Source organism: Rhinolophus ferrumequinum, chromosome X, assembly GCF_004115265.2.
Source record: "Rhinolophus ferrumequinum isolate MPI-CBG mRhiFer1 chromosome X, mRhiFer1_v1.p, whole genome shotgun sequence".
In the NCBI taxonomy this organism is placed as follows: Eukaryota; Metazoa; Chordata; class Mammalia; order Chiroptera; family Rhinolophidae; genus Rhinolophus; species Rhinolophus ferrumequinum.
In genome coordinates, this window is record NC_046284.1 from 77,787,147 (window position 1) to 77,813,057 (window position 25,911).

Consider the following 25,911-nt stretch of genomic DNA (forward strand, 5'->3'; position numbering starts at 1 on the left):
TGGGATGGTTAGCCTTCTCAGAAATTAGCACAGCGCTGGGCTCAGAATAGATACTCAACAAATAATAATTATACTAGTAACCACTTACACAACACTTGCTATGTATGTGCCAGGCACTGTATTAGCTCATTTAAACTTCACAACAACCCTATGAGGTAGGTATTACTGTTACTCTCATTTTACAGGTGAGGTTTATAGGGGATACCTAGCCCAACTGATTGCTTATTATCAGATTAAATATCAAGGCTCAGATCTCTTCTATTAGAGATGTTTAGAGCCTATACTAAGATTCACTATGGCCTTCTTTTTAAGATATGTGAGAGAACCAGAGCTGTCAGGTTCCCAGTTTCTACATCTGCTCATCAGGGCGCCTGATATTTCCTGATGCTCTGTCACTGTGGGTGGCTCTTTCTGCCTCAGAAAGAGACATGTGAAAAAGACTTTAGTGAACTTAGTGGCCTACATGAAGTCCATTTGTAGCTGGTATTTTCATTCATTCAATCAAACATTTAAGATGTAACAGTGTCTACTCTGTGCCTGGGCCCCAGGGTTCTAGCAGCAAACAGTATAGATTGAATGCTTACTCTCAGCTAGTGCTTTCTAAACAGACCTGGATTGCTAAATCTTCTTTTGACGAATAACAAAGTAATACATACCAATTGTGAACATTTTTCAAAAATATTGGAGAGAATGAAAAATATTAATGACTTATAACCCAGAAACAGCCACTAGGAACAACAAAACATACTTACTTATAGTCCTTTTTCTATGTATGTATACATTGTTACATAGCTGTACTTATACTGTAAATACAATTTATCCTGTTTTTTTCTATTTTATATTATATCATTAGCATGTTCTCATATTACTAAAATCTCTTCATAAACATAATTTTAATGGCAGTATAATATTGGTTATTTTATTATTTATGTAACCATTCTTTTATTGTTAAATGTTTGTTATAATAATTTTTGGTTTTGCTATTTACAATAATGTGGCAATGAATATATCTATGTTTAAGTCTTTGCTTATTCACCAGACATAATGCATAATTATTAGGTCAAAGGGTACAAGCATTTTCCAGGCACTTGATGTATTTTGCCAAAGTCCATCACAGCAAGACTGTACCAATTAATGTCCATTGGTGTGTGAGAATAGACCCTATATTTTAAGGAGGATCTTTACAAATTGAAGCATGACCAAAAGAGGATGATCAGAACTATGAAGGTTCTGGAAGCCTTGTGCTATAAGGAATACTTTAAGAAACAGAACATTTTTAGCCTAACAAAAGAGAACATTTGAGGATGGAAAGTGGTAGGTGAGATTGGTGATTGGTTGGGGGTGGGGTAGCTCTTTTCCTAGTATATGAAGAATTCTTACTTGGGAACTTGGGAGAAGAATTAAACTTGAGTATAACTTCAGAGGGTAAAATGATGACTAGTGAGTGGAAATGACAGTGATGCATATTTTGACTTAATCAGAAGATAGTGACCTCTTGAAGCAAGAGCTGGATGACTATTTGTCTGGGATGCTATAAACAATTTTTTGTATCAGGTAGAAAATTAGACTCCAAAGTCTCTTCCAACACTGAGGTTCTATCTCCTTTTGACTCCCAGTTTAGTTCTCTTATTATTACCCAACAGAATCTACTCAGAGCCTTCTTATCCTTAACCTCAGAACAAGGTCATCATCTTTTGTCTAATAACACAAAACTTAGAGTTGAAAGTTTACCACATTTCTTTTTAGTTTCATGTTTTTTAACTTCTTAATTATTAAATCAAACCAAAATATTTAAAAGCATTTTGCAAAAATCGCTTTTCACCAGAATCTTTGTTGGACCCCTTTGAGAAGCCCTTATATCATTAGTAATTTCACCATCACCTAAATGTACTTAACTACCAAACACTAGGGTCCTCAGAGAACCTAACAATTAAAAATCAATAGCATGAGATAAGGAAAACACAAATAACATGGGATAATATTTTTTAAAAAAGAGAATGAAACGTCTAAGTAACAAGTAAAAAGTAAAAAATAAATAAATAAATAAATAAATATTTTAAAAAAAGAAAAAAGAAAAAAAACCTCATAGACACAGACAATAGTTTAGTGGTTACCAGAGGGTAGGGGGAGTGGGGGGTGGGAAATGAGGGTAAGGGGGATCAAATATATGGTGATGGAAGGAGAACTGACTCTGGGTGGTGAACACACAATGTAATTTATAGATGATGTGATACAGAATTGTACACCTGAAATCTATGTAATTTTACTAACAATTGTCACCCCAATAAATTAATTAAAAAAAATTAAACAACATTAAAAATTGAAACAAAATTTGCAACATTGACAAAATTATCAGGATAATAAAGTTGAACTGAGCATATCTCAAAAAAAAAAAAAAGAGAGAGAATGACTGAGAAAGTAACTGAATCCAGTAATAGAGGAGAGTCAAAAAACTTGAGTTTATTGCATGCTTATGCAGAAACTCAGTGTCAGTGGGATACTAAAATATTCCACAATATGATTGCAGAGCTAAAATGAAAACTCTGTGTCTTAATTCATTTTCCATTTGATCAACTAAAGCTTCAGTCCTAAGAAAGCACTTCATTCACTTAATTAATCTTATAGATCAGTGGTTCTCAAGAGGATGGGAGAGGGGGTTTGCTCCCCAGGGGACATTTGGCAAAGGGAGGAATGAGTTGCTACTGGCATCTAGTGGGTAGAGGCCAGGGATGCTGTTAAACATCCCACAATGGACAGGATAGCCCCCATCCTACAACAAAGAATTATGTGAAACCACATTTCAGTAGTGCCAAGGTTAAAAATCTCTGCTATTAGATTCAAAATCTCTCTGTTCTGCCCTTCCCCTTCCCTTTCATCCTAAATTAGATCTATATTAGACACTTAATTTATCTATATTAGACACAATTTCTCAGAATGTGACCCTCCTCTTATTATTGTCTCTACCCCTTCCTACTAACCTGCTCTGACATCCCTCTCCCTACTACACAAACATGTGCTTTAAGTATGTAATTTGTATGGGAGCTGCCATTTTCATACACAGCTTGCCTCTCTGGCCACAGTTATTGGTCAAGAAGTGGGCATAGGATTCTAGGTAGGGCAATTAAACCCTTCCCATATTTTCTAATTTGATAATTTTCTAATTTGTTGTCAGAGAGGGAATGCCTCTCAGTTCTTCTTTGGCAATGAAGACTTACTGCACTGTAGATAACCACATCCCCTTTATGAAAGAAGCAGGTCTGTGATATTTGAGAGAGGAGCTGTTACTGAACACATGCCTCTGAGGCTTACCCATACTCTTCCTATTGAAATACACTTTCGATTTTACCTAAGGCAATACCAGTGTGTTGGATTTGGTTGGATTTCTATCGCTTTCAACCAATAATACTAGCTATCCCTTCATGTTTTCATATCTCTATTTGTGTTCTTTTCCCAATAATCTACCTATGGTGTTTCTGCTTATTTATCAGGACCCAGTTGTCACCAGCTCAGCTCCTCACTTAAGCCTGCCTCAGGCAAGTAGTCTCTTTCTCCTCTGCACTCCTATTGTGTCTGGTACATACAGGCATCTAATAGGGCATTTGGTCAAACAAATTACAAAGGCCAGTATGAAGTCTTCTCCCAACACACACACACACACACACACTGATACCACACTACTTGGTAGGCAATAATTGAGCCCTGGGAACATCAATTGCGGATATTAAATGAGATCATGCAAGTAAAGCTCTCAGCGGAGTGTCTGGCACTGGTAAGGGCCTATAGTGGGTTGAATAGTGATTTCCCTCAAAAGATATATCTATTCAGACTTGTGAATGAGATGTTATTTCTGTAAAAGTTTATATCTGTAAAAGGAATCTTTGCAGATATAACTAACTTAAGGATCTTGAGATGAGATCATCCTGGATTAGGCTGGGCCCTAAATCCCATGATATATGTCCTTACAAGAGACAGAAGAAGAGAAAACACACAGAGAGACAGAGGGAGAAAACCATGTAAAGGCAGAGTCATAGGTCAGTGTTATGCAGCCCCATGCCAAGGAATGTGTGGAGCCACCAGACGCTGGAAACGGCAAAGAAGGATTCTCTCCTAGAGGCTTTAGGGGAAGCATGTCCCTGCCAATACCTTGATTTCAGACTTCTGGCCTCCAGACTCATGAAAGAATATATTTCTGTAGTTTTAAGCCACTCAGTTTATGGTAATTCATTATGGTAATTTGCTCTTACTATATTTGGGCAGTGCTTGGCACAAAGTAGTAAGTGGTACTTGTGTTGGACTGAAGCAAATTATATTGAATTTGACCTCAGGATGAGTTGTGTTTTTCTTCTTCATGAATTTGGCTTTGGTTACTGTTACCATTGGGTAAATTCCCTTGAATACACTGTTGGCTTGCTTTTAACTAAAGCTCACTTCTGCTGAAGCAACTCGTTAGAAAAAGGGGCACTCTTCTCTCTCCTCCACCTTTTGAGTATCACTGAAATCCAGTGATGAGACTGACAAGGCAAGAAGGAGAAAGCAAACACTTATGTGGGTCTTGTATGGCAGAGCAGGAAGTAGAAATACACAGCCAAGAATTGAAATTTCAGTCCTAATGATCGTCATTATACAGTACTTTTACTTGTACAGCCTATTGCATTTTACAAGGCATAATCCACATTCAGTTCCCTACCTGGCTAAAGATCATTATCCAACCTGCATTCCAGGTTTCCTCATTCTTAGTCCAGAACTCCTCTCTTTCAGTGGGCTTAAGGAAACTGACCTGATTCTAGAGAACAGCTCAAGAGCTACCGTGTTTCCCTGAAAATAAGACCTAGCCAGACAATCAGCTCTAATGCGTCTTTTGGAGCAAAAATTACCTGGTCTTATTTTACTATAAGACCAGGTATAATATAATATAATATCGGGTCTTATATTAATTTTTGCTCCAAAAGACACATTAGAGCTAATTGTCTGGCTAAGTCTTATTTTCGGGGGAACAGTATTTACAGTGTGATAAAAAAACTCTCCTATACCTTCTTCAGGGGCATCCCTTTTATCCATCTCTCAGATCATAATAGCCAAGCTTCAGGCTGAAAGTTGTGTCTAAGGGTTGACGTAGGGTCTTTAGCCTATAGCTCTCTTTAAATGGCAGCAGTTAAGATGAATTTTTTTTTTTCAAAATACAGTGAGATAATAAGGAAGTTAACATGAACTGTGGAAAATGTCGGCCGATTATAAAAGAATGTGGAATGTTATGGGTTGGTGTTTTGAATCTCCTTTGAGTGGAAGGGGGAGTTTTCTGGCTACCATGAGATTGCCTACTCTAATTAAATCTTAGGTAAAACCACAGCTAAGGCCTTAGAGAAAAGCAAATCCTGGTTATGTATCTACTCCCATACCCAGGGACATCCTCTGGAGGTAAATTGGCTGACTAGTGAGGTTTAATTTTAGAAAAGGATGTCTGAAATTAGCCAGTTCAGCCCCTTCCCCACCTAGTGTTTCCTTTTGGCAGAAGAAAGAGACACAGTGACTCCAAGTCCCACCGGAGGTTAGCCTGGGGAGGAGGAAAAGGAGGCCTGGTGGGTGGATCAGGCCACCTTCCCTACATAGTAGTAGAGGAAGGATGAGGTGGCCAGCCAAGCACATAAACTCTATTCCAGACTGCATCCTCCCTGATCCACCTATCCGCACACACCACTGCTTCTTTTTGGACCAAGTCCCAAAGACAAGGAGCACCTTCCTTTTCCCTTTAGAAGAGCTGATAGAATGTCCCAGGGAAGAGTGGGAGCTGGTGGCTCAGTAGAGAGAGGACTTCAGCATGGCTCTGAGGACTGCTTCACTGAGCATATAAAGGACTTTCTAACAACCTTAGGGGCAGACAGCATTGGGAAGAGGAGGGCATACCAAAAAGGATAGTGTGGCCTTCATTGAGTAGCTAGCGGACTCCAAGGTCTGGTGGAACTTGTTAGAACTTATATACTCCTGCCAAGTGGGCTTATGCATCTTCCAATGCCACATCAGCTGCTGCTACCAGACAATTTCCTGGCTGACCCACCTCTCAGCTTTCACAGCTGTACTGGCAAAAGGCACTGGGGAAAATGCCAACACTCCCTCTATAGAAGGAGAATAAGAGGATCTTTGCCTGCTGCTGTGGGAGGTCCACAACTTTTCCCTAACAAGAAAATGAGAAAGGGCTTGGGAGCAAAGGAACAGTGCAGCCAGGAAAGGAACAGAGGTAGCCTATCACTCTGAAGGAGGCCACGAACACTGGAAAGGGAATCAGAATACCTGGGCTTTACTTTTGACTCTTACCTTTATGAAATATAGACCATAAGCAAGTTCTTCCTTTTCTCTAAGCCTAAGATCCCTCAAATGTAAAATAGAAATAATAAAGCCAGTTTTATCCACTTTACAGAGCAGTTACATGTGCATTTCAAAGGAGGTGACAAACATGAATCAATTTTAAAATTTGTAGTAATGTTATACAACTATGGATGCTGAGGGCTTTGGTAGCTGTGAAGTGATCTACAAGGGACATATGTTACTATGTTTATCACCAAGATTGATTTAACTAATCAAGCTAGATAGGTGGGTTTCCACTCCCTCTCTTCTTCTCCTTATACATGTTTCTGAAAACTATCCACCATTTTCTCTCTATTTAATAAAAACAAACACTCTGGCCCCAGATCTCTGGACATGGACATTTAAATATCGTCCACATTTGTCCTTACAGGACGTCTAAGCATCCATCTCCTTTCCCCCTACTTTGTACAACCCTCTTGTGGTGACACAGGTCCAAGGCAAAATGGTAGTATGTCTGCTTCTATGTGTTACTTCAAAGAAGCAGACACAACATAGCTGGAGCAAGTACCAGAAATGAGACTGAAACACTGTCCCCTACTCTCTCTATTTCATACTCTAAATAGCAGCAAGTCTTCTATCTGAGATCCTGATAATGCAACTTACCAACTGAAGCTTGACATTGACATCAGGAGAAGTGACCCGACATGGCACAACCACCTCTTGGGTTCCAGTAAACACAGTGATCACCAGTGGCATATCACTGTAGGTCTGCACAAAGATCTGCTTGTCATCTGCCGGGGTGAGAAATCAGACCAGGGTTGGTATTGTCATCAGGTTAGAGTCCATAGTTTTTATATGACCCTTAGAGATCATTATATTTATTTCTGTACTAGAAGAAACTAAGGTTCAGAGAAGGAAAAGGACTCAACAAGGGAATCAACCAGGACTTGAACACAGGTCTCCTTACTCCCAGGCCAGGGATGTTTTTTCACAAGGGCCAGGAAAGTACACAAGTCTGTTCATAAAGGTAAGAGAAATCCATTCTATTAGTTCAACCTCACTGGGCCACATGGTACAAGTCAAATCTCTCATCCACATCATGGTGTTTCTGACACACATCAAACTTTCCATCATCTAAACTCCCTACTGCTTTTCCATATAGACTGCTTTAAAACATATGGGTTCCCTGCACATAATGATTATATCACAACCATTTGAGCTAATATCTATAGTGATTAATAAATTAGGCATATTATAATTGTATACCAATGATGATCATTTATTTGAGTACTATCTCCCCATACACATGAAAATCAAATTACTAGTGTCCTTTTATAAATGAAAATGCATTTGAATGACCACAAGCATTCTCAGCTTGCATCTACTTTGTCTTCTTACAGGAGATCTTTGACCCAATCAATAAATTTATAATAGGCACTTGCAGTGTAAGCACTTCTCACATTATAAGTAAGCAGAATATCAATCTGAGAATTAAGAATGCTTAGAGAAAGTGAGCTTTCAGTTGTGTATCTTTGAAAATAATCTTGGTTGCTATATATTCCTGTTACCTAGGTTTTCCCTCTTCAACAGAACCTAACATTAGTCCTTATTCTGTACTTTGTCATTCCTCAAGATGTCCTTGCAAGTACTTCTTAAACACTAAATACTGCACAAGACAGCTTACAAATTCTCCTGTTAGCTCCAATTTCTCTTTTTCTCTAATGTTCATGCCTCAACTCTCCATTTTTTTTTCTCTACAAGCTCTCTTCTTCAGTAATTGCAGCTTCTTCTGTGGCTTCAGCTAGAGATCATATTTATGATTTTATTTATACTCCAGCAATTCTCCTGCAAAATGTCCAACCATTTGTCTATCTGCAGTCAAGGGATGTTTCTTGAGCTGAGCTACAACGACTTGACCTTCCGGATATAATCTAAAACATATCATGTTCCCCCAAAAAACCCCTTTAATTTCCCATGTCTTTTAATGGCATCAGAAATCTCTCACTTACATAGGCTACAAGTCTGAAACTGATTTTGCTTCCTCTCCATAATACTAACATTTATTTTTGGTTTTACCTATTTGTTAGATTATGCTGCTAAAATATAGGTATGAATCAATCAGTCAATATTTGAATTGAAGGAAAGTGGATGGGGAAGTAATAAGACGGAGAAAATTATGTGCTATCTCAGGGAGGACTGAAGAGTAAAAAGGTCCATAATTAGAGGCAGAAAAGATGCAAAAAGGAGCAGGTGATGACTACTAGAGTAGAGTGGGAGTAAAAAACGCCAAACTGTGTTCAAGAGAATTGTGTTCAAGTAATAATAACAGCAATGGCCACTGTAAAACAAAATTGCTGTTATGTAACAGTGTTAGGCAAGTTACATCTATCCTCTTCATTAAGCATCATAACAATTCAGAGTGCTAGGTATTATCCTCAATTTAAAGATGAGAAAACTGAGGCTCAGCAATTATATAAATCAGAGATAGAGTTAGGAGAGCCAAGACTTGCAGTATCTATGCTAATAAGCTCCATCCATCTCTGGAACCTTCAGAGAGGTCCTAGCATCAGCTTTATAAAGCCATATCCAAGAATCAAAGGGTTTTGAGAAGAAGCTGAAGAAGTAAATCACTCAAATAAACTCTCACCCTATAACTGATCATATCAGCTACAGAAATTTCAGCAACCACAAGGAGACAGTGCCTATTTATCCAGAGAACATGGCAAAGAATGTGTATAATGCATCCTTGCAGTGGTGCACATGGACGAATCACAACCAAGTATCTGGTCTTAGCAATATTTTTCAGGATATGTATCCACAGGCAAGGGCAACAAAACTAAACAAAAACATCAAACCAAAAATCTTTTGCACAGTGAAGCAAACAATCAACAAAATAAAAACACAACTTACTGAATGGGATACTTGCAACTGATATATCCAAATAGAGGTTAATATCCAAAATATATAAAGAACTCATAAAACTCATCATCAAAAATACAAACAATCCAATTAAAAAATGAGTAGAGGACCTGAACAGACATTTCTCCAAAGACATAGAGATGGTCAACAGATATATGGAAAGATGCTCAACATTACTAATCATTAGAAAAATGTAAATCATAATCACAGTTAGATATCACATCACACTTGTCGAAACAGCCATTATCAAAAAGACAACAAATAACAAGTGTTGGTAAGGATGTGGAGAAAAGGGAATTCTAATGCACTGTTGGTAACTTGATGCAGCTGCTGTGGAAAACAGTACGGAGGTTCCTCAAAAAATTAAAAATAGGATGACGTCATAGGAATGGCAGCAGAGGGGGGCACTTTCTGAGTTCTCCTCCAGATCTTATTACAAACGGGACCTATAACCCATCAAAGAACTCTTTGCTCATCACACAGAACAGCTAAGAGACTCGTGGAAGGATTACTTGAAGGTACGCTAATTGGGCGAGCAGGGGAAGGAAGGAAGGGAGCGGGAGTGAAAACTCGTGGGCCCACGGTGGGGTCCCAGCCGGCAGAGGCGGCAGCAGCGGCAGCGGCGAAAACCGCGGTGGCACCCGCAGTTCCGGGCCCGCAGGGGATCCCAGGGCAGAATGGAGAGCACAGAGACCAGGAGGTGGGCTCTTTCCCTGTGTCCCACATCCCACGGCTGAACTCTCCCGCCGGGAGGGCGGCTAGTGGGCCCTAGGGCTGACAAAGAACACAGACTCCATACCTGGGCCCCTCACCCCCACTCTTTCAATCCTACCCCCCCCTTCCAGAGACTTAAACTGGCCCCTGAACTGAGGAGTAGTGTCATTACAGAGGAGATGTAGTGCTCAGGCTCTGGGAAGACTGACAGGCAGCTCTGACCCAGAGAAGAGGCTGGGAAGAGTGTGATTTTGGCTGGGCTAGGAGAGAAGAGACATCTCCACCCCCAAACACCACTTTTTCTGAACTGTGGGAAGAGTGTGACGCGGCTGGGCTGGGGGAGAGAAGACCCCTCCATCACCAGCCCCCACCCTTTCTGGCCTGCCTAGGGCGGGACAAGTGCAGCTGAGGAGACACTCCCAGAGATCAGCAGTAAGCAGCACATGCAGCTCTGGGCTTTCAGCAGCTCAGAAATCTCCCGCCCGCACCCCCCCATACACACACACACTGAAGAAGTGCCCTAAGACTCAGGAGTACTGGACACGGGGCTGGTGGTGCTACTCTCACTGTGCATATGGGCAGCCAAGGGCAGAAACTGCACTGACTTTCTAAAAACTATCATCCAGATCCCTCAGGCCCACGCATTTAAATCTACAGTCCCAAAGTCACTCTGGGCACCAGGTGACCGGCTCTGCCTGCACAATAAGCAGGGTGTTCTTTGGTACAGCAGAGGACAACCTGGACATTGCTTGGTGGGCTTAGGCCAAGACTGGCACTGCTTTTTGTTTTGCTTTGTTTTGTTTTGTTTTGCTTTGTCTTTATATCTTTGATATCTTTGCCTGTGTCGAGTGGGGGTTATCGGGTGTTTTTACATGTGAATGTATTTGATTTTTTTCTTTGTTGTTGTTGTTGTTGTTGTGCTTGGTGATTTGCTTTGTTCTGAAATTGCCCTACCAGGGCCCAGCTTAAGAGGCACAAGATTCAACATATCCAGAGGCCAACTCCAGACCAAACCAGAGTACTACTGGGTTTGACCTACAAGACACACACCCAGAGGGAATTCTCTGCAGGCACTAGAGCCCATAGAGGCCAAACCACATTTAAGTGGTCAACCTTCACGCAGCAGACGCCTTGCGGTGGGCAGAGCCAAGTCTCACAACGAGTCAGCCTAGGAGTTAACCCCACCTACTCACAAGCAAAAAGCAATTACAGATCTTCTTGAACAGGACAATACACACAAGACAATACACACAACACAAGAGTCACCTTTGGAGCACATGCAGAGGAGAAGAACGAAGTAGTGCAAGTCAAATATAAAGGACACATACTACATAAGATAAACTAGCAAGAACTAAGAACTCTAGGGGATCTACCTAATACATCAAAGCAAACACAGAGAGTCAGCCAGAATGGGGAAACAAAGATACACGTCCCAAATAAAAGAACAGAAGAAACCTCCACAACTGGAACCAAATGAAGCAGACGTAACCAAACTTTCAGAGACAGAGTTCAGAACACTGGTGATAAGAATGTTTAAGGAGCTTAGAGAAGACATAAAGAAGGATGTAGAAATCATAACGAACAACCAGTTAGAACTAAAGAACACAATTACCGAAATTAAGAACTAACTTGAAGGAATTACCAGCAGGTTAGATGGAGCAGAGGATCGAATCAGAGACTTAGAAGACAAGGTAGCAGAGATCACCCAAACGGAACAACAGAAAGAAAAAAGAATAAAAAACAATGAGGATGGCTTAAGAGACCTCTGGGGTAACATCAAGCGCAACAACATGCTTATCATAGAATACCAGAAGGTGAAGAGAGGAAGCAAGGGATTGAGAACATATTTGAAGTAATAATATCCGAACACTTCCCCAACCTGATGAAGGAAAACAACATACAAGCCCAGGAAGTGCAGAGAGTTCCAACCAGGATAAACCCAAACAGGTCCACACCAAGACACATTATAGTTAAAATGTCAAAAGTTAAAGACAAAGAGAGAATCCTAAAAGCAGCAAGAGAAAGACAGAGAGTTACATACAAGGGAACTCCCATAAGACTATCAAATGACTTTTCTACAGAAACATTGAAGGCCAGGAGGGAGTGGCAGGAGATACTCAAAGTGATGGAAAACAAAGGCCTACAACCTAGATTGCTTTATCCAGCAAGGCTATCATTGAAAGTTGATGGAGAGATAAAGAGCTTTCCAGAAAAAAATAAGCTAAAGGAATTTATTACCACCAAGCCAGCATTACAAGAAATACTAAAAGGACTTCTGTAAATAGGAGAAAGATCAAAACAACCTAACTACAAATTTAAAAATGGCAATAACTATGTACGTATCAATAATCACTTTAAATGTAAATGGATTAAATGCTCCAATCAAGAGACATAGGGTGGCTGACTGGATAAGAAAGTAAGACCCTTGTATATGCTGTATACAAGAGACTCACCTCAGAACAAAAGACACACACAGGCTGAAAGTGAAGGGTTGGAGTAAGATATTTCATGCAAATGGAAATGAGAAAAAAGCTGGAGTTGCAATACTTATATCTGACAAAATAGACTTTAAAATGAAGAACATATTAAAAGATAAAGATGGGCACTATATAATAATAAAGGGATCGATCCGACAAGAGGACATAACCCTAGTAAACATCTATGCACCCAACATAGGAGCACCTAAATATATAAACAGATACTTACTGACATAAAGACAGAGATCAACAGTAACACTATCATAGTAGGGGACTTCAACACACCTCTGACAACAACGGACAGGTCTTCCAGACAGAAAATCAATATGGAAACAACAGCCTTAAATTATACATTGGACCACTTGGATTTAATCGATATTTTCAGAATATTTCACCCCAATGCTGCAAAATACACGTTTTTCTCAATCGCACATGGAACATTTTCCAAGATACACCATATGTTAGGCCACAAAACAAGTCTTGATAAATTTAAGAAAATTGAAATCATACCAATTGTCTTCTCTGATCACAATGCTATGAAATTAGAAATGAACTACAGAAAAAAACTGGAAGACACACCAATTCATGGAAGCTGAATAACTTATTACTAAATAATGAATGGGTCAAGCAGGAGATCAAGGAAGAAATCAAAAGATATCTCGAGACAAACGAAAATGAAAACACGAGGACCCAAAATCTATGGGATGCCGCAAAAGCAGTCCTAAGAGGGAAATTCATAGCATTGCAGGCATACCTAAAGAAACAAGAAACATCACTAATCAACAGTTTATCTTCACACTTAATGGATTTGGAAAAAGAACAGCAAAATAAGCCCAAAGGGAGCACAAGGAAGGAGATAATAAAGATCAGAGCAGAAATAAATGAAATACCAACCAGAAAAACAATACAAAAGATCAATGAATCCAAGAGTTGGTTCTTAGAGAAGATATACAAAATCGACAAACCTTTAGCCAGACTCATTAAAAAAAAGAGAGAGAGGACACAAATTAATAAAATCAGAAATGAAAGAGGAGAAGTGACAATGGACACTGCAGAAATACAAAAAGTTTTAAGGAGTTACTATGAGCAACTATATGCCAACAAATTTGACAATCTGGAAGAAATGGACAATTTTCTAGAGGCGTATAACCTTCCAAGGCTAACTCAAGAAGAAACAGAAAACCTGAATAGACTGATTACCACCACGGAAATTGAATCAGTAATCAACAATCTCCCAACAAACAAAAGCCCTGGACCAGATGGCTTTACAGGTGAATTTTACAAAACGTTCAAAAAAGAATTATCACCTATTCTCCTCAAGCTCTTCCAAAAATCCAGAATGAGGGAAGACTCCCAAACACTTTTTACGAAGCCACTATCACCCTGATCCCAAAATCAGACAAAGACACCACAAAAAAAGAAAACTACAGGCTGATATCTCTAATGAACATAGATGCAAAAATTCTCAACAAAATATTAGCGAACAGAATTCAGCAATACATTAAAAAGATCATACACCATGATCAACTGGGATTCATCCCTGGTATGCAAGGGTGGTTCAACATCCGCAAATCAATTAATGTGATACACCACATTAACAAAATGAAAAATAAAAATCACATGATCATATCAATAGATGCAGAAAAAGCATTTGATAAAATCCAACAGCCATTTATGATAAAAACCCTTAAGAAAGTGGGAATAGAGGGATCATGTCTCAACATAATAAAGGCCGTATATGACAAACCAACAGCTAACATCATACTCAATGGGGAAAAGCTAAAACCATTCCCCCTAAGATCAGGAACAAGGCAAGGTTGCCCACTATCTCCGCTTCTATTCAACATAGTGCTGGAAGTTCTAGCCACAACAATCAGACAAGAAAAAGAAATAAAAGGCATCCAAATTGGTAAAGAGGTAGTAAAATTATTATTTTATGCATATGATATGATACTATATATAGAGAACCCTAAAGACTCCACCAAGAAGCTATTAGAGCTGATAGATGAATTTAGTAAAGTAGCAGGATACAAAATTAATATTCAGAAATCAGTTGCATTTGTATATACCAATAATAAAACATCAAAAGGAGAAATTAAAAAAACAATCCCATTTACAATCGCTCCAAAGACTATAAAATACCTGGGAATAAATTTAACCAAAGAAGTAAAAGATCTGTACTCAGAAAATTATAAGACACTAAAGAAAGAAATGAAAGAAGATATAAATAGATGGAAACACATATCATGTTCATGGATAGAAAGAATTAATATAGTTAAAATGTCCATACTGCCTAAGGCAATATACAGATTCAACGCAATTCCTATCAAACTACCAACAACATTTTTCACAGAAATAGAACATATACTCCTAAAATTTATGTGGGACCAGAAAAGACCCCGTATAGTCTCAGCAATCTTGAGAAATAAGAACAAAGTGGGAGGTATAACAATACCTGACTTCAAATTATACTACAAGGCTACAGTAATCAAAACAGCATGCTACTGGCATAAAAACAGACACATAGATCAATGGAACAGAATAGAGAGTCCAGAAATAAATCCATGCCTATATGGCCATTTAATCCACGACAATGGAAGCAAGAATGTACGATGGGGTAAAGACAGTCTATTCAATAAATGGTGCTGGGAACCCTGCACAGACACATGCAAAAAAATGAAGCTGGACCACCTTCTTACACCATATACAAGAATAAATTCAAAATGGCTTAAAGACTTTAATGTAAGATCTGAAACCATAAAATTCCTAGAAGAAAATATAGGAAGAAACTTCTCAGACATTACCCAGAGTAAGATTTTTACTGATATATTCCCTCTCGCGAGGGAAGTAAGAGAAAAAATAAACATGTGGGATTACATCAAACTAAAAAGTTTTTTTGCAGCAAAGGAAACCATCAATAAAACAAAAATGGATCCTACTGAATGGGAAAAGATATTTGCCAATGATATATCTGATAAGGGATTAATATCACAAATCTATAAAAAAACTCACTCAACTCAACTCCAGAAAAACAAACGACCCAATTAAAAAATGGGCAGAGGATTTGAAGAGACATTTTTCTAAAAAGGACATACAGATGGCAAACAGACATATGAAGAAATGCTCAACCTCACTAACCATCAGAGAAATGCAAATAAAAACCACAATGAGATACCACCTCACCCCAGTCAAAATGGCTATCATCAATAAATCAACAAACAACATGTACTGGCCCGGATGTGGAGAAAAGGGAACGCTTGTGCACTGCTGGTGGGATTGCAGATTGGTGCAGCCACTATGGAAAACAGTATGGAGGTATCTCAAAAATCTGAAAATGGAACTACCCTATGATCCAGTAATTCCACTCCTAGGTATCTATCCGGAGAAATCCAAAACTCCAATTCAAAAATCTTTATGCACTCCTATGTTTATTGCAGCACTATACACAATAGCTAAGACATGGAAACAACCAAAATGCCCATCGGTAGATAACTGGATTAAGAAACTGTGGTACATTTATACAATGGAGTATTACACAGCCATAAAGAAGAAAGAAATCTTACCATTTGCAACAACATGGATGCACCTAGAAAATATTATGTTAAGTGAAATAAGTCAGACAGAGAATGATAAGTACCATATGATCTCACTTATATGCGGAATCTAAAGAAAAGAATAAGTGAATGAACTAATCAGAAACAGTTTTGGAGACAAAGAGGAAAAAGTGAGGGTTGCTAGATGGGCGGGTGGGCGGTAAGGGGGAAGGTGAGGGGATTAGAAAACAATCAGTAACCACAAGATGGCCCCGGGGTTTTGAAAATTAATCTGGGGAATGTAATCAATAATGTTGTAAAGATTTTGTAGGGTATCCGATAGATATGTGTCCCATTTGGGAGACCATCTCAGGAAAGATGTAGATGCCTGATCACTGCACTGTTCACCTGAAGCTGAACAATAATGAATGCCAACTATAATATTATATATATATATATATATATATATATATATATATATATATATATATACACATTTACAAGAGGCAGAGTACAGCATTGGGAGTGGAGATAGTGGAAATGGGATGGCTCGGTGCGATGTCAGAGAGATAGTGGATGAGGGGAGGGGGGTCCATAGTGTGAGGGATATAAATGATAAAGGTCTAAGGAAAAAAAAAAAACCTCATAGACAAGACAGACAATAGTTTAGTGCTTACCAGAGGGTAAGGGGGTGGGGGGTGGCAGATGAGGGTAAGGGGGATCAAATATATGGTGATGGAAGGAGAACTCACTCCGGGTGGTGAACACACAATGTAATTTATAGATGATGTGATACAGAATTGTACACCTGAAATCTATGTAATTTTACTAACAATTGTCACCCCAATAAATTAAAAAAAGAAAAAATTTGTAAAACAAAACAACAAAAAAAATCAAAAATAGAACTATCATATATATCAGCAATTCTACTTCTGGATATATTTATTCTGAAGAGAACCAGATTGCTAATTCGAAAAGATATATGCACTCTTATGTTTATTGCAGCATTATTTACAACTGCTAAGATATGGAATCAACATAGGTGTGCATCAATAGATGAATGGATAAACTATATATACAATGGATAAAAAAAGGAATGAAATATTGCCATTTGTGAAAACATGGGTGGACCTAGAAGGTATGATGCGAAGTGTAATAAATCACACAAAGAAAGACAAATACCATATGATTTTACTTAATCTAAGAAAACAAAACAAATGAACAAATAAAACAAAATGGAAACAGACTAATAGATACAAATAAACTGAAGATTGCCAGAGGGGAGGAGGATGGGGAGATACATGGAAATGGTGAAGGGAAATTAGAGGTACAAACCGCCAGTATATTAAAAAAAAAAAAAAAAAAAAAAAAAAAAAAAAAAGTCACAGGGATGTAATGTACGGCATAGGGAAAATACTCAATATCATCATAATATCTTTGCATCATGACTGGTGGTCACTAGATTTATTGTGATTACATCATAAGAAATATAAATGTTGAATCACTATGTATTTTTACCTGAAACTAATATTTTATGTCAACTATAATTTAATTTAAAAATCACAGAAATACTTTTGCCTAAAGTAATCTTTCTGTTCCTGCAGTCCAATATCTAATAGCCAAAAGTAAAACAAAGAGACATTTGGACTCTTTCCAAACTATCCTCAGAAAATGACTTAGGCGAATCACAGCAGGAGATGAAAGAAATCTGGGCTTAGACTCATCACTGGCTAGAGTCTTCATAAAATTTGACTTTCTGTAGTGATTTCAAGCCCTCTACCCTCTGACTTTAGTTTCAATACCCAGGGACTGGGAGCCACATCTCTTCACTTTTGCAAATGCCCTAATGGAGGGGGTTCTTGTTAACCAAAGAGAACTTGGAAGCTTGGATGAGATTTCTAAAATCCCTCAACTCTAACATTTTGCTTTATCTACGAGTCTACTGTGGGGAATCTTTGATAGATCCTTGTTGAATTAAACTATAGATCCGCTTTCCTACTTGATCAGCTTCTATGAGAGCAACTTGTATGGAGTTGGGTGGTGCTGGCCAGAAAAAGGTTGGGATCCCTCAAAAAACTCTGCAATTGGCAACCCCAGACAACAGGTAACACATGAAGTAGGGACAGTCTCCCCTAACAGCTCATGATTTCAAGGTGCAGAAAAATCTATGGTGGGGAGACAAGGAGACCAGAGAATCCACAGTTGCAGTCAGCATAAAGAACAGCTGCTCTCAGTATAAGACATGGCCAACAATTGCCACAATTACTGTCAGCACCTACTACAGTTTATGGCACATGGCGGACAATAAATATTTGTTGAGTGAGTGAAAATTACTACTGATATAAGGTTGTTGGAGGTATTACAACAAACAGTGCCAGTAGTAGAGGTATTTCCAAATGAGTAAATTGAGGTGCCTAAAAGATAAATGATATGCCTTTCATACGTGAACAAGGCAAAAGTATAGATATTCAAATTAAGGGCCCAAAGAAGTAGACTGGAGGCCTAGTTAGACTTTAGTAATTTACCATCAAAGAGACTTGGAACCACAATACTCTCTCCAGCTCCAGTACCTTACTTATGGAAGTTGGGGAGCAGAGTCCCTAAGGTCCTCACTTGCAAACTTTGACTTCACATTTTATAAATCAATTTTCCCATCACTCTTCAGGCTCCCAATTCTAGTATCTTTTCTTATTAATTGCTCCTGTGCCTTAATCTCCAAACTGGGGAAATTAATATCTACTCATAGAGTCACAGTGAGAATTAGATAAGATAACATACTCATATATGCAGGTACTTGGCATATACTGGGTGCTCAATAAATTATTTTCCTTCCTTCTGATTTTATTCATAGCAATACTGTACAAAGGAGAAATTTTTTTAAATGGATATGAACCCATACAACTGTTTGGTCACATTAAATATTGAAAAATTCTCATTTGCTTTCTCTCATGATGACAATTTCAGAACCTGCTTCTGAGACATAGGGATGCTCTGCTCGTCAAACCTGTCTCCATCATACCCCAAACCATTCCTTTCTACTCCATTCCACCTCTGTTCTCTTTGCTTGTTTGTTTGAACCCCAAAGTCCCAGCTTCATCTCACCCCAAATCATAAATCCATTCATAATTTGAGAATGCAGGAGTGACGCCATATAAATGGCTGCAGCGAGGTGGTCTTCTTGAGTTCTCCTCTGGAACATTCCACAAACTGAACATCTATAACCCATCAAAGGACTCTCTGCCCATCACACATAACAGCTAAGAGTCTCCTACAAGGATTACTTGAAGGTGGGCAAACTGGGAGAGCAGGGGAAGAGGGAAGGGAGCCGAGTGAAGATGTGGCCTCATCAGCGGTGGAAACGCGAGAGATCCCAGGACAGAACAGAGACCACAAGAGCCAGGCTCTTTCCCTGCACCCCACAGCTGATCTCTCCTGCCCAGAGTGTAGCGTATATAGCATTTGAGGCAGTAACCTCAGCTGAGATGTCCAGCTGGGCCCTAGGTTGGACAAAGGACTTAAACGCCATACCTGGGCCCCTGCTCCCACTCTCCCAATCCTACCCCTCCCCCCATCCTTCCAGAGACAAAAGCTGGCCCCTGAACTGAGGAGTAGTGTCAGATTACAGAGGAGCCATAACACTCAGGATCTGGAAGACCCGGCTTGCAGCTCTGACCCAGGTAAGAGGCTGGGAATAGTGTGTCACTGCTGGGATGGGAGAGAGAAGACTCCTCCATCCCCAGGCCCCACCTTTTCTGGCCTGCCTAGGGAAGGGCAATTACAACTGTGGAGACACACCCAGGGGTCAGCAGCAGGCTGCAGACGCAGCTCTGGGCTTTCAGCAGCTCAGAAACCTCCCACCCTCCACACACACACACACACACACACACACACACACACACACACACGGAAGAAGTGCCCTAAGACTCAGGAAACATGGGCACAGGCAGGCTGTGTTACTCTCAGTGCGCATATCTGCAGGCAAGAGCAGAAACTACACTGACTTTGTAAAAACTACCATCCAGACCCCATACCACCTATCATCTAGAACTGCAGTCCCAGGATCACTCTGGGCACCAGGTGGCTAGCTCTGCCTGCACAAGACACAGAGGACTCTTTGGTATAGCAGAGGACAACCTGGAGATTACTTGGTGGGCTTAAGCCAAGAGTGGTACTGCTTTTCTGTTTTGTTTTGTTTTTGTATTTTTGATATTTTTGCCTGTGTTAAGTGTGGGTTATCCGTTGTTTTTACATGTGAGTGTATTTGTTTTTTCTTTGTTGTTGTTGTTGTTGTGCTTGGTGATTTGCTTTGTTCTGAAACTGCCCTACACCAGGGCCCAGCTCAAGAGGCACAAAATTCAACACACCTAGAGGCCAACTCGAGACCAAACCAGAGTATTGCTGGGTTTGACCTACGAGTGACACACCCAGAGGGAATTCTCTACAGGCACAAGAGCCCATAGGGGCCAAGCCTCATTTAAGTGGTCAACCCTCACGCAGCAGAACATCCACTGTGTGCAGAGCCAAGTCTCACAACTAGTCAGCCTAGGAGTCAATCCCACCTACTGACAAGCCAAAAGCAATTAAAGACCAACTTTAACAGGACAATGTACACAACACAAGGGTCACCTTTGGAGAACACGCACCGGAGGATAGGGAAGTGGTGCAAGTCAAATATAAAGGACACTTACTACATAAGATAACCCAGCAAAAACCAACAAACCTAGGGGATCTACCTAATCCATTGAAGCAAACACAGAGAGTCAGCCAGAATGGGGAAACAAAAAAAAACAACATGTCCCAAATAAAAGAACAGAAGAAACCTCCAGAAGTGGAACCAAAAGATATAGAGGTTATCAACCTATCAGACACAGAGCTCAGAACGATGATGATAAGGACGATTAAGGAGCTTAGTGACAACGTAAAAAAGGATAGAGAAATCATAAAGAAAAACCATTTAGAACTAAAGAGTGCAGTAACTGAAATAAAGAACACACTTGAAGGAATTAACAGTAGGTTAGATGAGGCAGAGGATCGAGTCAGTGACTTAGAAGACAAGTTAGCAGAGATGACCCAAACAGAACAACAGAAAGAAAAAAAAGATGGTTTAAGAGACCTCTGGGAAAACATCAAGCGCAACAACATGTGCATCATAGGAATACCAGAAGGTGAAGAGAGTAAGCAAGGGATTGAGAACATATTTGAGGTAATAATGCCCAAAAACTTCCCTAAACTGGTGAAGGAAACCAACATACAAACCCAGGAAGTACAAAGAGTTCCAACCAGGATAAACCCAAACAGGTCCACACAAAGACACATTACAGTTAAATGGCAAAGTTTAAAGATAAAGAGAGAATCCTAAAAGCAGTAAGAGAAAGACAGAGGGTTACATACAAGGGAACTCCTATAAGACTATCAAATGACTTTTCTACAGAAACATTGAAGGCCAGGAGGGAGTGGCAGGAGATACACAAAGTGATGGAAAACAAAGGCCAACAACCTAGATTGCTTTATCCAGCAAGGCTATCATTTAAAATTGAAGGAGAGATAAAGAGCTTCCCAGAAAAGAATAAGCAAAAGGAATTTATTACCACCAAGCCAGAACCGCAGGAAATATTAAACGGGCTTCTGTAAACAGAAGAAAGATGAAAACAAACTAACTACAAATAAAAAAATGGCAATAACGATGTACCTATCAATAATCACTTTAAATGTAAATGGCTTAAATGCTCCAATCAAAAGACATAGGGTGGCTGAGTGGATAAGAAAGCAAGACCCTTGTATATACTGTATACAAGAGACTCACCTGAGATCAAAAGTCACACACAGGCTGAAAGTGAAGGGTTGGAGTAAGACATTTCATGCAAATGGAAATGATAAAAAAACTGGGTTTGCAATGATTATAACTGACAAAGTAGACTTCAAAATGAAGAATATACTAAAAGACAAAGATGGGTACTACATAATAATAAAGGGATCGATCCGACAAGAAGACATAACCCTAGTAAACATCTATGCACCCAACATAGGAGCACCTAAATATATAAAACAGATACTGACTGACATAAAGACAGAAATCAACAGTAACACTATCATAATAGGGGATTTCAACACTCCTCTGACAACAAGGGACAGGTCTTCCAGACAGAAAATCAATTTGGAAACAATTGCCTTAAATGACACATTGGACCAGTTGGATTTAATCAATATTTTCAGAGCATTTCACCCCAAAGCTGCAGAATACATGTTCTTCTCAAGCACACATGGAACATTTTCTTAGACCACATGTTAGGCCACAAAACAGGCTTTGGTAAGTTTAAGAAAATTGAAATCATACCAATTGTCTTCTCTGACCTCAGTGCTATGAAATTAGAAATCAACTACAGGAAAAAAACTGGAAGACACACAAATTCATGGAGGCTGAATAACATGAATGGGTCAAGCATGAGATCAAGGAAGAAATCAAAAGACATCTCGAGACAAACAAAAATGAAAACACGACGACCCAAAATCCATGGGCTGCAGAGAAAGCAGTCCTGAGAGGGAAATTCATAGCAATGAGGTCTACCTAAAGAAACAAGAAAAAACACAAATCAACATTTTATCTTCACATTTAAGGGATCTGAAAAACGAACAGCAAAATAAGCCCAAAGGCAGTACAAGGAAGGAGATAATAAAGATCAGAGTGGAAATAAATGAAATAGAGACCAGAAAAACAACACAAAAGATCGATGAATCCAAGAGTTGATTTTTAGAGAAGGTAAACAAAATCGACAAACCTTTAGCCAGATGCATCAAAGAGAGGACCCATATTACCAAAATCAGAAATGAAAGAGGAGAATGACAGCAGACAACACAGAAATACAAAAAAAAAAAAAAAAAAAAAAATTAACAAATTACTATGAGCAACTATATGCCAACAAATCAGAGAATCTGGAAGAAATGGACAAATTTCTAGAAGCATACAACCTTCCAAGGCTAACTCAGGAAGAAACAGAAAACCTGAATCGACTGACTACTACCACGGAAATAGAATCAGTAATCAACAAGCTCCCAACAAACAAAAGCTCTGGACCAGATGGCTTTACAGGTGAATTCTACAAAACATGCAAAAAAGAATTATCACCTATTCTACTCAAGCTATTTCAATAAATCCAGAAGGAGGGAAGGCTTCCAAACACTTTTAAAGAGGCCACTATCACCCTGATCCCAAAAACAGACAAAGACATTACAAAAAAAGAAAACTACAGGCTAATATCGATAATGAACACATTGAAAAATCCTCAATAAAATATTAGCAAACAGAATTCAGAAATACATTAAAAAGGTCATACACCATGATCAAGTGGGATTCATTTCTGGTATGCAAGGGAGGTTCAACATCCACATATCAAATAATGTGATACACCACATTAACAAAATGAAAAATAAAACTCCTATGATCGTATCAATAGATGAAGAAAAAGCATTTGACAAAATTCAGCAACGATTTATGATAAAAACTCTGAAGAAAGTGGGAATAGAGGGACCATATCTCAACATAATAAAGGCCATATACCATAAATCCACAGCTAACATCATACTCGATGGGGAAAACATAAAACCATTCCCCTTAAGATCAGGAACAAGGCAAGGTTGCCCACTTTCTCCACTTCTATTCAACATAGTGCTGGAAGTTCTAGCCACAGCAATCAGACAAGAAAAAGAAATAAAAGGCATCCAAATCAGTAAGGAGGAAGTAAAATTGTCATTATATGCAGATGACATGATACTATATAGAGAGAACCCTAAAGACTCCACCAAGAAACTATTAGAGCTGATAGATGAATTTAGTAAAGTAGCAGGATACAAAATTAATATTCAGAATCAGTTGCATTTGTATATAACAATAATAAAACATCAGAAGGAGAAATTAAAAAAACAGTCCCATTTACAATTGCTGCAAAGACTATAAAATACCTGGGAATAAATTTAAGCAAAGAAGTAAAAGATCTGTACTCAGAAAATTATAAGACACTGAAGAAAGAAATGAAAGAAGATACAAATAGATGGAAACACATACCATGTTCATGGATAGAAAGAATTAATATAGTTAAAATGTCCATACTGCCTAAGGCAATATACAGATTCAATGCAATTCCTATAAACTACCAACGACGGTTTTCACAGAAATAGAACATATAATCGTAAAATTTATATGGGACCATAAAAGACCCCGAATAGCAATGACAATCTTGAGAAATAAGAACAAAGTGGGAGGTATAACAATACCTGACATCAAATTATACTACAAGTCCACAGTAATCAAAACAGCATGCTACTGGCATAAAAACAGACACATAGATCAATGGAACAGAATAGAGAGTCCAGAAATAAATCCATGCCTATATGGCCATTTAATCCACGACAATGAAAGCAAGAATGTACGATGGGGTAAAGACAGTCTATTCACTAAATGATGCTGGGAACTCTGCACAGACACATGCAAAAAAATGAAGCTGGACTACCTCCTTACATCATATACAAAAATAAATTCAAAATGGCTTAAAGACTTAAATGTAAGATCTAAAACCATAAAATTCCTAGAAGAAAATATAGGAAGAAACTTCACAGACATTACCAGGAGTAAGATTTTTACTGATATATCCCCTCGCACGAGGGAAGTAAGAGAAAAAAATAAACATGTGGGAATACATCAAACTAAAAAATTTTTTCACAGCGAAGGAAATCATCAATAAAACAAAAAGGGATCCTACCGAATGGGAAAAGATATTTGCCAATGATACATCTGATAAGGGGTTAATATCACAAATTTATAAAAAACCCACTCAACTCAACTCTAAAAAAACAAACAACTCAATTTAAAAATGGGCTGAGGTCATGAAGAAAGATTTTTCTAAAAAGGACATACAGATGGCAAACAGACATATGAAGAAATGCTCAACCTCACTAACCATCAGAGAAATGCAAATAAAAACCACAATGAGATACCACTTCACCGCAGTCAAAATGGCTATCATCAATAAATCAACAAACAACATGTACTGGCCCGGATGTGGAGAAAAGGGAACGCTTGTGCACTGCTGGTGGGATTGCAGATTGGTGCAGCCACTATGGAAAACAGTATGGAGGTATCTCAAAAATCTGAAAATGGAACTACCCTATGATCCAGTAATTCCACTCCTAGGTATCTATCCGGAGAAATCCAAAACTCCAATTCAAAAATCTTTATGCACTCCTATGTTTATTGCAGCACTATACACAATAGCTAAGACATGGAAACAACCAAAATGCCCATCGGTAGATAAGTGGATTAAGAAACTGTGGTGCATTTATACAATGGAGTATTACGCAGCCATAAAGAAGAAAGAAATCTTACCATTTGCAACAACATGGATGGACCTAGAGAACATTATGTTAAGTGAAATAAGTCAGACAGAGAAAGAAAAATACCAGATGATCTCACTTATATGTGGAATCTAAAGAAAAGAATAAGTGAATGAACTAATCAGAAACAGTTTTGGAGACAAAGAGGAAAAACTGAGGGTTGCTAGATGGGCGGGGGGCTCGGGAGAAGGGGGAAGGTGAGGGGATTAGAAAACAGGCGGTAACCACAAGATGGCCACAGGGTTTTGAAAATTAATTTCAGGAATGTAATCAAAAATGTTGTAAAGATTTTGTAGGGTATCCGATGGACACTTGTCCCATTTGGGAGACTACCTCAGGGATGATGTAGATGCCTGATCACTGCACTGTACACGTGAAGCTGAACAATAATAAATGCCAACTATAATTATATATATATATATATATATATATATATATATATATATATATATATATATATATATATATGTATATACTTACAAGAAGCGGAGTACAGCATTAGGAATAGAGACAGTGGAAATGTAGTGGCTCTGTGCGATGTCACAGGAATAGTGGATGGTGGGAGGGGGGTTCTCACAGTGTGA

The 25,911-nt window shown here is 38.8% G+C and overlaps 1 protein-coding gene across 3 annotated transcripts in view; it reads right to left on the reverse strand.

Moving 5' to 3' along the window:
* The window catches only part of LOC117026978 (vascular endothelial growth factor receptor kdr-like), a 348,517-nt gene that overhangs the window by 202,392 nt on the left and 120,214 nt on the right, over positions 1-25,911 (reverse strand). For all 3 annotated transcript variants that reach the window (XM_033114327.1, XM_033114346.1, XM_033114337.1), the window contains one exon: positions 6,964-7,091. In XM_033114327.1, the coding sequence (XP_032970218.1) occupies positions 6,964-7,091 (128 nt within the window). The remainder of the gene's footprint in view (positions 1-6,963; positions 7,092-25,911) is intronic.